Raw genomic sequence first — 12,653 nt, forward strand, 5'->3', positions numbered from 1 at the left:
TAAATCTATATATAATTTTTATCAGAAACGAAATTAAAGTTAGATATTATGTAAACTTATGTTAAAACACTAATTTTTGTATTTAAAATAAAGCGAAATGTCTTGATTTAAAAAATACGACATGTTTTTATTACAAGTATATGATTATCTATAAAAAAAATAAACATATAAAAAAATCGTAAAACTTGCGGGCCCGAACGGGCTAGCCCGAAACCAAGTGGGTTAGGGTTAGGGTCGAAAAATTTTAGCCCGAAAAATAAAAAAACCGACTAGCCCGAACCGAAAATAACCCGAAACCGAATGGGCTGGCCTGAAACCGAGTGGGCTGACCCGATTGACATCCCTAGTCATAGCAGACGAAGCCACGATCGCGGCCTTCTGACTCTGGGAAACCGCGCTGCCGTTCCAGCTCCGCCGTGACGCCGGCTTTGCCCTCCTCCGCCGGAGATTCAACGCGAGGTAACGCTTGCCACGCTGTCGCCGACTATACCAATTTGAGGATTTAGGGATTTGGTTTTGGAGTTCATTTGATTTTGGATTTTGATTTGGTTTTGATTTAGGGATTTGGTTTGGTTTTGATTTAGGGATTTAGTTCCGATTTTGATTTAGGGATTCAGTTTTGGTTTTAGAATTTGGTTTGATTTAGATTTAGGAATTTAGTTTTGGTTTTGGAGTTCGCTGGAGAAAAAAGGCGAGTTTCGCCGGCGACGGAGAATTAAGGGAGACCGGTGGTGGTGGCTCCTGCTATTACTCGTCAGAACTGAAGGAATGGGGCTGAGTGGTGGAAATTGAGAAGAAGATGGTTGAAGAAGATAGGTGGGAGAAATGACTAATTAATTCACTAATTTTGGTGGACCACACTCAATTAAAACTTAACTATTACTTTCTTAATCTCCGTACCGAAAAGAAAACGGCCACATTTATTGGGACGGGGGGAGTATTATGTTTCTAAAATTATACTTCACCCATTCAATTTCAAGTGTTTTATTATATTTTATTTATTTATTTTTAGTTGTCCTATTTCAAATGTCATGTTTTCTTTTATGCAAAAAATTAAGTTCAATAATTGAGAATCATTTGAGTTCAACATCACCTTTTTTAACTCCACATAATACTACTATTATTTAAAATTTAATTAACCTCCTCTTAAATAATGGTGTCCGAATGAAATAATAGTGGGACGAGAGAATATCAATTATGACTTTTCATATAAAAATATGAAATGAAAATATTTTTCAAGTCTTTTGCTAATCAAACACTATATCTTAAAATATATATCACATTGTATTATGTGCGCGCACTGACTTAGTAATAAATGATTAATATCCAAGGCCTGAAGTCTAAAGTTCGAATCACATGCTATTTTTAATTTTTTTTTATTACTTATCTAATTTATTAAAAAAAAAAAAAATCCTAACGCATTGCGTCCCAATTTCGGAAATTCGAATGAAATATATACTCAGCAACCCTATAGTTACCGGAAATCGACTCCCATTTCATAACTAACAAAACTAACTTTATCCACTGAAAAACCCCTATCCCAAACAACAGTCCCACCCAAACCCCCAAAATGCAAACCCTCTCCTCCTTCACCACCTTCCTTCCCCTCCCACCAAAACCCCTTCTTAAACCCCACAAATCCATCAAGCCCTTCAATTTGAAGCCCCATCTCCTCCGCTCCTACTCCTCTGACGAGTACCCGGTCGGCGACGACGACGCCTTTCTCGCCTCCTTCGGCCCCAAGGAGAAGGAGTCCGAAGAGGAAGCTCGGAGAAGGAACTGGATTGAGAGGGGCTGGGCTCCCTGGGAAGAAATTCTCACCCCCGAAGCGGATTTCGCGCGCAAATCCCTCAATGAAGGCGAGGAAGTGCCCCTTCAGACCCCTGAAGCCATCGAGGCTTTCAAAATGCTCACCCCCAAGTACCGGAAGCAGAAGGCCGCTGAAATGGGGCTCACAGAGGATGAGTACTTCGTGAAGCAGTTTGAGATTAAGGGAGATATTCCGGAGCCGCTCGAGCCTCTGTGGAGTGGGCCTCTGGTGTTGGGGCTGGTTCCTCCCAGGGATTGGCCTCCGAGGGGGTGGGAGGTTGACAGGGAGGAGTTGGAGTTTATTCGAGGTGCCCATAAGTTCTTTTCGGCTTTGAGAGTTGATCCTGAGAAGGTGGAGGAGAGGTTGGAGAAAGGGACGGAGATGGAGGATATGTGTTTGGAGAGGTATAATATGTTCTTGAAGCAATACAATGAGTGGGTCGAGGCAAACAGGGATCGCTTGGAGGAGGAATCGTATAAGGTTGATTTTGGATTTCTCTCATTTGGTTTTACTTCTTTTCCTGCAGTTCTATTGTTTATGGATCGATGCTCAGACTGCATCAGTTAAAATGATTTATTGCTTTTAATGGACAATGGTTCTCCTATTAGGAGCATATGCATGGAATATTGGGAAACCTGGATTTGAATTGGTTGCTTACTTGTACAGTTTCTTTAATGAGTTGATGATCTTTAAACATTTTTTTCTAAAATGTGAGTACGTGTTTAAAGTCAATAATTAAGGGAATTGTGTTGATTCGTTTGTTTCCTAAAGTCATGATTCTTGATTGAATTCATGATGATGATAAAAATTGTTGAATCTTGCTGATGAGTAGTTGGTGCATGCTGATAGAAAATATCATGTGTGTCCTTAACTTTTTCTGTTGGGTGATAACGATAAAACGATAGATGCTCCTCGTGCTTAGGTAAACTCTGCTCCTTGTCCTATGTAATAGTTCATAAACTGCACCAAAGAGGTAACTCACACTAGGTAAGCCTTGTATGATGGCCTCAACCAAGAAGACCTTAGTATGATTTGAACTCGTGATTTTCAGTCACAAGTTCACCCATTCGGCCTTCCACTGACTAGGTCACATCTAAAAGGGCACATATGTTCTTACTTTGTGTGTACTGTGTGTGTGTGTGTGTGTGTGTGTGTGTAGGAGAGGAACTTTTCTAATAATGCCATTCAGGAAAGTTTCACATAAGTATGTTACTTTTGCAGTACGACCAAGATTATTACCCTGGAAGAAGGAAAAGGGGAAAGGATTACAATGAGGAAATGGTAATATTGATGCTGTGCCTTTCATTTCATACATTGAGTTAACATAGTACACTGTCATGAGGTCAGTTTGCATGATTATGGATGAACTAACTATTCCTTCTTTTTTTTTTCTCGGTTCTGCAGTATGAGCTTCCATTCTATTACCCCGGACTGGTAAGTAAATTTATCACAGCTCTTTCGATGATTCCTTCATATATTATTCAATTTCTATCAAGTTCTCTCTCCTTACATATTTCTAATAGTTTGTTTGTTTCTCCTTAATAAAAAAAAAGAAAATTTCAATATCATGCTTGTTATTTTATTGAATTGCTTTCTATATATTATGTTTGAACATACAGCTGTTTGACTTTCAAATTTGCACATTTTCTTGGTTTCCTAAGCTTGTTTTTTTCTTTTTACCATTTCACTTAAGTTTCTAGGTATATTGGATTATCATCGCAAATGAATCTAGAGTTTATCTTCATATATTCTTTTTGCTGGTTTCTCTTTTATTGTTGGTGTTACCTATTAAGTAAGCTATTCTATTAAATTGCAGCAGACACAATTTCCAACATACGAACTTTAGAAATTTTCTTTTCCAATGAAAGAAAAATTGAATGCATAATATTTGGGTTATTAACTGTCTACTGTCAATGTATGCATATTATGGTAAATATATTCATGAAAAGAAAATATGAATTCAAGTAGAATTTCTTCGTAATTCTTTTCCTTCTTTTTAAAAGATATGTTCAGGTAAAGTAACTGCAGTACATCTTTATCAAGGAGCATTTGTCGACATTGGAGGTGTCCATGACGGGTATGCACTATTACCTTTTACATACTTAAGAAACTGTTTGTGCAGATTCCTTTTATTTAAGTTCAAACAGTGAGTGTCTTTTCGTAATATTAGACCTTCACATTGGATTCAGCTTAACCTGTACCTTGAGGTTCTTAAAGAAATATGTGAGTAGCTTGCCCTCTCCTTTAGGTCCCAATTGTTGCAAAACATCACATATTTCTTTGTCCCTAATAAATACAAGTAGTAGACATAGAATGAGCCAGGGATGAAATCCAGAAGTCAGCACAGACTACAGAGCTGAAGCTAGTGTTTTAACGTGCTGTGGCCCCAGCATGGTGCTGATGATAGTAATATCCAAGGTCTTACAATCTCGTAGTACATTAAAAGATTGGACAAAACAAATTGGTGTCAAATGCATTTCCTGGAACCGAGCTAAATCTTTGGCTTTAGAAAAAAGCTCATTCCTGACCATTCAAATATCAAATATCTCTCATAGGAGTTTTTTATTGTTCAGATTCTTGAATTATAAATCGTTTGAATTTCATTCTTCATCAAGATGCAATGGGGGGGGGGGGTACTTATTTTCACCTAAATGATAATTCAAATTGCTCTGGTGTTTTATGTGCAATTTATTTGCAAAGTTGTCATTGCTATCTTTCCTATGTTATGGTTTATCAGATTCTTTAACTTTGACAGGTAGGTAGTTAACATTAATAAATCATCATGGTTTGGTTTCACATCCATATGGTTAATCATGTTTTCTTTGCAGTATCGGATGTGGAATTAGTAAACTACTACTTAATCAATACTTCTAGGATAAGCTCGTAGCTAGGTTGAGGAAAATTCGTTTGGATTACGTCAACCCAAAATAGAACTCCTTGAACTTGTAAATGCAATTACATTGCATGCGTTTGTGACTGTTTTTATTCTTAGTTGACTTCTATCTAATTTTCACCACTAGCCATTATATTGAATTGACAATTCAGGTGGATTCCTATAAAGCGTAATGATTGGTACTGGATCCGACATCACATTAAAGTTGGGATGTGCGTCCTTGTTGAGATTATAGTAAGTTGTGCCTAACTGTAACTTTTCTTACATATATAACTGTAGCCTGCTTTAGGCACTTTTATTTGTACTCATTTTGACATACTTGTGTGATAAACAAATTCTATTTGGCAGTTAGCAAATTACTAGTTCGAGAAGGTGAAAGACTCAAGAAAGATTACTTTCCTTTCTTTTTGCATATAAGCAATAAATAATGACACGGAAGGTTAATTAAGAAAAAAGCATAATGACGATATGATTTGATATAAAACCTAGTAAGTGTGAGAAACATTATCAAACACATGCAGATAATGATATTGATGCTTTCCGAAAATGAATGGTGAAGATTGTAGTTCTCATTGAGATTGTTGAGTATAGCACTGGTGCATGGACTTAGAGGGTGTTTGGTTAAGCTTATTTCAAAGATTTTATAAGCTCCAACAACTTATAAGATGTTTCAAGAGCTTATAAGATGTAGTTTGTCAAGAGCTTATACGTTGTGAAAGCGTTTGGATAATCGAGCTTATAAGCTAGAGAGTGAACTTTGCGTTAGGGAGAGAAATTTTTTGTTAGAGAGAGAAAATTAAAGAGAGATGAACTTGAAACTGTATATGATGGAAATAACAAATTATGATTAAATAATATTTGTAAAATGATTGTTGTATATAAGATTTTGAAAAAATAAGTTGGGGTGGAGGAACTTGTTTTTTGGAGAGCTTATAAGCTCTTGGAGCTTATTTTTACAGTTTATATGCTGTTTAAGAGCTTATTTTGCCAAGAACTTTGAAGGAGCTTATAAGTTATTTAGTCTATAGGACCAACTCCTACTGCCCTTGCTAATTTGAATGTTATCCACAGAAGTGATAAGACTTTGTAGATTAGAATATCTCTGTGTTCCAAGAAATGTGTGCAAGCAAAGTTTTACGTGTAGCTATTTTATCTTTACGAAGAAGGTTGCATGGGTGTTTAAATGAGGAGAAACTAGCAAACTTCTCAAACTCGAATAAGATGTGAAGATGTCTTTTGTGGGTTAATAATGCTGAAAACTTTTATCTCACAATCTGGGCATTAAAGTTATTGCTAAGCAGCAACCTTCCAGAAATTATGCATGCTGAGTAGTCTTATATAAATTGCAGGCTAAAAGAGATCCTTATCGTTTTCGATTTCCTATAGAGCTACGGTTTCTCCATCCGAATATAGATCACCTAATGTAAGCTTCCTATATTCCAATTTACAGTTTGGAGTCATTGTTATCCTTGTGTCAACTAAAGTCTGTTTCCTCTCTTATGGATCTATATACGTTTTGTGAATATATTGACAATGCCATAAATGCATTTTACTCAACAGCTCTTTGATATCATCAGTTTTCATGGTTGTTGCAGTTTCAATAAATTTGACTTCCCCCCTATATTTCACCGAGATGACGATGAGAATCCGGATGAATTACGTGTGAGTGAATTCCTTTTTGCTTATGTCAAGTGTGAATTTAGTTTTGTTTTGTCCAGTGAAATTATATGCTCTTTTTTCTTTATCATGTACTCCAATAATGAAATGCTGGTCTATTATCACTCGGTTCAATCTATGAATTGCTGTGCATTCTCTGAACTGAGTTCTAGCTGATGAAATGGAGGCAATCCACCTAGTTGATTTCTCTTGTATTATTGTGATACGTCTTTTCTACCAATTACTTGTTGTGCAAGTTTCAATACTTTTTTAGGAGATATTGGGTAATACGTGCTGACAAGTTCATTTCATCCAGTGTGTTCTTTTTCTGCTCTTTTTTCTTTCTTCTTTCTTTTTTTTATTACCTATTCTTTATATGACAATAGTGAGATTTTAAGTATATGAGTATCCAAATCCTATTTTATTTGTTTATTCGAACTTAATGCTGGAGTTGTTCAAATCGTATTCTTATCCATTTCTGCTCTATTATATGTATATCATGATTATCAAGCTTTCTTAAACTTTATGTTTAGTAGTTTGTTTGTCTTCATTTATGCAGCGTGATTGTGGAAGACCTCCGATTCCTAGAAAGGATCCTGGAATAAAATGGGAAGAGGAACCTTTATTATCAAACCACCCATACGTCGATGAGGTATTCTTAAGCTCGATTTAGTTTAGAGCACTCCCATTCATTTGTTACAACTTACAAGGAATATATGATCTTTTATTGATCACATGTAGAAGTGCATGTGGGATACAATAAGGATGACCATAGCTCAATTATGCAACCTGTTAATTTCACTAATTAGTGATTTGTTTGGCCATTCTATGTCAAAAAAGTATGGGCGAATCCTAAAGATATACATATATTTTTCTCATTGAAATTCATCATGTTTGCCTGCTGTCAGATATTTTGCTTAAAGCTCAAATCTAACTGTACACCAAACTTTTTAATTAGCCCAAGAATTATGTTGGCATCTAGGTCCCCTATAAACTTAAGGGTTTTCCAGTTTTCTATATACAAGAAGACTAGTTGGTTCCTATACTTGGATAAGGGCATGAGCCACTTTTTGTAGTTACATACCTGTCATAATTTTTATGAGTTAAAAGAAAAAAGGTTAGCTTGCTCAGTAAGTAAACCGTAAATGTTCACTTCATTAGTATTAAATACTACTATTAACTGTGACAAATGGCAATAAGCAGTTAAAATCAGAAGTACGCTTTGACTTGAGAGAATACATTTGATATATCCCACATATGCTGACATGTTGGCCCTTCACATTCACATATCCACCTAGTTTATATTTATGTAAAATAGGCCAGTGGAGTAAAAGTACCCTAGCATATTTACTTGTAGTTTACTAGGTAAGCTGTTCTGTTGCTTACTTGGTTCTTAATTTGGGTTGTTATATTAATTTTTAGGTCAAAAATCTAAATTCTATGACTAATCACTTCACTCCTCCTCAGTCAGTGGAATATTATGGAATTTATTCTAAGGAAAAGAATACGATTTGCTTCCATTATTGAATAGTACATTACTACTAATAGTTTAGCCTCACACTGGTTTCTATAGCACTCCTTAAAGTCAACTTGATATTTGAGATAGATGGATTACCTCAGTGTTTGATCTAAGTAATGGATTACTGATTTTGAAATGGGAGATAGTGCTTACCTGATTTTGATAATGAGAACTATGAAAGCAAGTGGGCTTACTAAAAAAAAAAAAAAACAACAAAGTGCTTCCAATAATTGTAGGAATGGTACTGAGAATAATTGCTGGTAATATTCTCCATGTATATGCCTGTGATAGTTTTGAATAGACATGTAACTAAATTCTTAGGGCTGAGCTTCCGTTACCAAAGTAGGTATTCTTAGTGTCTTAATATTAAATATCTCACTTGTAACTATTATTTGATTGCCCCTAATTTGACTTTGGATGTTCAGGCATTTGAACTCGCATACCCTAGTATTTAGCCTTGATATTTTCTAATCAAAATTCGTTAAATTCCTATGCATGCGTTCTCTTTTCCATCAGATTAAATCTTATTCTGGCTTTTTTGATCCATTGAGTCATTATTGTGCATTGTATGTCATCATGTACTGGTCAGGACATGTCAATTCATGTTATTATGTTTTCTATTTATGTTTCTATGATCCCAAAAATCATAGTATTTCTCAAACTCAACTGTTACTGTTTTTGGTCATGTTATATTTGTTTTAATAGATATGTATTTCAGCTTGGTAAAAATGTTAATAGGACTGTCGTTCTATGTGGCACTTTGATAATGTGCAACTTAGGTATTCTGTGTTGTATGCAGCTATGGAAGATAAATAATGCTGAACAGATGATCTTGGATGATATGGACGCAAATCCTAATAAATATAAAGGCAAAAGCTTATCAGAATTGACTGATGAAGAAGAAATTGATGAAGAAAACAGCGTAGAGTATGGAAAAGCTAAATATAAGAACACAACAGTTCCCAGAGTGACTTTGGTAATCTCTTTTTTCTTCCCATGTTATCTTTCCATGCCATGGAATGATTTATGTGAGATTTTCTCATACTCACTCGCAGAAAGTAAGCGTAAAAGAACTTAATTTGGAAGCTGCACTAGCTGAGCGTCAGGTTTGTTTGCTGTTCTTTTTTCCTTTGTAGACATAGTTATTACTATTACATTTTGATTCAGGTTGATCAGTAACTCTTTTCAGACTTTATTACTCAGTCATCACCTCCACCGCCACTAGGGATGTAATGAGTATTGGCAAACTCAAGATTGACTCACTTGTTATAAAGTTGAGTTCGAGCCAAGTATTAAAAAGTTCAAGCTTTAGTTCACTAACCCATTGGACCTTAGTCAAACTTAATCGAGCTAAAAATACTTAGTAAATATAGGTAAAAGGTTTATTTATTTAATAATTACTGTTGAATATATGAATAAAAATTATAATGCAAATAATGAAATATTATAAAAAAGAAAGTAAATTTGTTAAATAGACATGTTTATACAATAAATGCTTTATTTCCAAACTTAAAAAAAAAAGATTATAAATTAGGTTACGAGCTGCCTAACAAAGCTTATATCGAGCTTCACTCACGAGATTATGAGTTGAGCACTACAAAGATTGATAGTCAATCATGAGTTCATGAATCGAGATTTATCAGAGTAAAGTTTCAATTAGCTTGTGAGTCTAGTCTGCTTAGAGATCCCAGGCCACCGACTTTACAGAAAGCCAAATAGGTATAGTCAGGTGGGTGGTGGGGGATGCTTGGGGTGGAATTCACATGTACCCCTATCGTTTTAGTCTTCTTCACATGAAATTGCTTCCATAAATGGTAAACTATCCAACTCGGTCTGCTTGCTTCTCATTTTGGAGCATGCAGTATAAAAATACTATCATCAGTTGTCCAAAAACATTTAAAATTACTTGACAGATTCTCATCTTGGATGATTATTCCCACTGCTCTTAAAATGTTACTGTACCATATCGATCACTTCTGTAAGTTATTCATGTTGAGAAAATATTCCTTTGTGAAGTTCATTTCTACCTCATTATAGCTGCATAACAAACTAAGGAAAGAAGCCGAAGAACGAGGAGAGACATATAAAATTACCAAGTTGAGGCGAAATGAGGAAATGGATGAATACGACCTTATCCATTGGCGTAGATCATTCGAAGAAAGAGAAACTCTCCTCCGAGATATAAGCTGGTATATTTTGTTTCCAAACTCTCTCCATATTTACCCTTACTGTTACCTGGTATATTTTGTTTCCAAACTCTCTCAAGAGGGCGTTTGGTTGAGAATTTTGGAGAATTGAGATTTCTGGAATTGGGGTTCATCAACTTCCCTACCAAAACTAAAGCCACTTCTTTAAATAATGCTTAAATGTTATAATCATTTTTCTCTTTTATTATAGCATTCGGTCTCTAGCAACCGGCATTCGTATTTATTTTAATTTGTGCAAGTGATCACAACATTGTTGCTGCATATATGAAAAACACCCCTTGCACCAATATTGCTTTATCCTTCATAATGCAGAAACTTAGTTTCATGTTCTATAACTTGCAGCCGTCAAGCTCTGGGGCTTCCATTAGAAGAGCCAGGCAGGTATGTCGACCCGAGCTTCTTTGGAAAAGACCGATACGATCCTGATAGCGCATTGTATCGTTACGACTACTGGGGGGAGCCCAAGAACTCTGAGAAGAGCAAGCAAGAACGCATGACGGATACTCACAACAAATCAATAGTTGGCAAGGGAACCGTTTGGTACGAAATGTCGTATGAAGATGCCGTGAAGCAGCAAATGCAGAGGGAGAAACTTGGGATCAAGCCTGAGCAGTATGAAGCAGATGATTCGGACAGGGACCCTGAAGAGGAAGATGATGAGGACGACGACGATGATGACTTTGATTACAGCATTCTGGGTTCTACGAGTGCCGCTGTGTCTAACCAGCCTCATGTCAATGGCACTGAATCTCCGAGATTGTCGGATGAGGGAATGTTTGAGGATTAGTTTTGAGCTGAGGTTGCGATATCATTTTTGTAGCTGTATAGAATATAAACTGTATTTCCGTGTCCACATAATAAAAAGATTATGTGGTAAATCTCATGATATTTAATTTTGTAGAATTAAATGATACAAGATCGATTTATGTTTTAAGTAAATAATATTTATTTACTCAAATCGATTTTCGGTGAGTAATAGTTGATTAAAGTTTTTTACTTGAAATACGGAGTTGTGGTGGGATAAAGAGATAAGCATTTTAAAAATAAATTTAATGCCCGACCTCGTGACCTGTGGACTTGATCTTGAGTCTTAACAATTGGTCTTTGGGTCAGACCATAGACTCCATTACATTGGATATTTTGAACCATTGATTTACTCGGCCCAAAAGATCGACGACCGACACGTTGGGCCTGCACATGAGGATCCCATCCCCATAGCTAGTCCAGAGAGCCCACCCGTTGAACTCCCATAACTACAACAAGAATTGTCCCACAACAGCCAGAAACCTCCCGTCATAATGGGTTGGGTGAGGGTTACGCCGGTAACCTCCACATATTGATGACAACAACGGAAATTTCAATCGGGCCATGATGAGACGATAGTGTTTACGTCGTAACCTCTCGACGAAATTAAAGCCTGCAAACTTTTTTTATAAGTGAACTGTGTCTATAAATAGGACAATCACTCTTGCATTTCAAATACTATAAAAATTGCACACAGGCACACACTCTGCATACTCACTTTACATATTAGAAGTTCTGTTCTCTCCTTATTTAAGTTCGTCGAGGCCGTTTGTTTGCAGTGTTGTTACCTACAAGACAAAGGCTTTTTCTCTTTGGTGACGACACCTTTAATCTGTGAGTATTAGTGGAGGTATTTCATCTTGCGGATAGAGAACTCTCCGTAACTAGACTTTTTTTATTTTCCACGAATTTATTTTATTGTAATTTCCATTCAATTTAATTCGTTGTTATTCTTATCTTCTACCTTTCTGTTATACTGTAATACGTCCGCAAACACTTTATTTTTTACAAGATATGTGAACTATATTTTGCTTAGCATTGACGATTTGAATATGTTCATTTATTTTTTTGAAGGAAAATTTGGAAATTGGATTTAGGAATACCACGGTAGGTTTGGTTTTATTCTCAAACTTTTCTCAATAGAGTAATGGGTTAATTACGCCAAAAACCATGAACTATACCTCCATTTCCAAATTTACCATGAACTTTGTTTTTTATCAGCAATTCCATGAATTTAAAGGGTTGATAAATTTTTCATGACTTTCAAAAATCCCCAAATTGAATGCTGACATGGCATCGCCGGAACTGAATCAAAACGACGTCGTTTAGTTGGGGGTAAAACGACGTCGTTTTGAGCCCCAACCATGCCTCCTAGCCGGGAAATTCACTAGACGTCATCGGGACCGCTTGGCGGTGGGAGGAGGGAGTCTGCTGCTCGCTGGAGTCAGATTTTCGCGGCGGTGGGAGGAGGGAGGCGGTCCTAGGGCCACATCTTCGCCACCAGATCGTGCGCCACCGCTGCGATTCTGAAATTAAGATCTGTGGCGCGGCGCCGGTGGTGAGAGGAGGGAGGCGGTCCTAGGGTTTCAATTTGGGGGTGGGAGGAGGGAGGGAGACAGCGGCGAACTCAATTTCAAGCGACAAGAAGAAGAAGAGCAGAAACGAACCGCATGAATTCGTGTTCTGCGAGGCCTGTAAATTCGCTTTCCAGCCTCCTCTCGCGCTTCCAATCGAAGCTCTCCGACGACGTCAAATTCTTCCTCA

General features: G+C 36.6%; 1 protein-coding gene across 1 annotated transcript; it reads left to right on the plus strand.

The window, feature by feature from the left end:
• The first annotated feature begins 1,479 nt into the window (after nt 1-1,479).
• LOC131021634 (protein PLASTID TRANSCRIPTIONALLY ACTIVE 10-like) lies at nt 1,480-10,963 on the plus strand. The gene is made up of 12 exons (XM_057950887.1): nt 1,480-2,290; nt 3,032-3,091; nt 3,215-3,244; nt 3,814-3,887; nt 4,856-4,937; nt 6,053-6,126; nt 6,299-6,365; nt 6,919-7,011; nt 8,678-8,854; nt 8,934-8,984; nt 9,916-10,067; nt 10,428-10,963. The coding sequence occupies exons 1-12, from the start codon at nt 1,571-1,573 to the stop codon at nt 10,870-10,872; spliced, it is 2,025 nt and encodes a 674-aa protein (XP_057806870.1). The 5' UTR covers nt 1,480-1,570; the 3' UTR covers nt 10,873-10,963.
• The last annotated feature ends 1,690 nt before the right edge of the window (nt 10,964-12,653 follow it).

The sequence above is a fragment of the Salvia miltiorrhiza genome, chromosome 4 (genome assembly GCF_028751815.1).
Source record: "Salvia miltiorrhiza cultivar Shanhuang (shh) chromosome 4, IMPLAD_Smil_shh, whole genome shotgun sequence".
Taxonomy (NCBI): domain Eukaryota; kingdom Viridiplantae; phylum Streptophyta; class Magnoliopsida; order Lamiales; family Lamiaceae; genus Salvia; species Salvia miltiorrhiza.

Coding starts and splice junctions, on each gene's coding strand:
- LOC131021634 (XM_057950887.1), top strand. CDS start 1,571: ATGCAAACCCTCTCCTCCTTCACCACCTTCCTTCCCCTCCCACCAAAA. Junction 4,938..6,052: donor GCGTCCTTGTTGAGATTATA/GTAAGTTGTGCC, acceptor TATAAATTGCAG/GCTAAAAGAGATCCTTATCG. Junction 6,366..6,918: donor AGAATCCGGATGAATTACGT/GTGAGTGAATTC, acceptor TCATTTATGCAG/CGTGATTGTGGAAGACCTCC.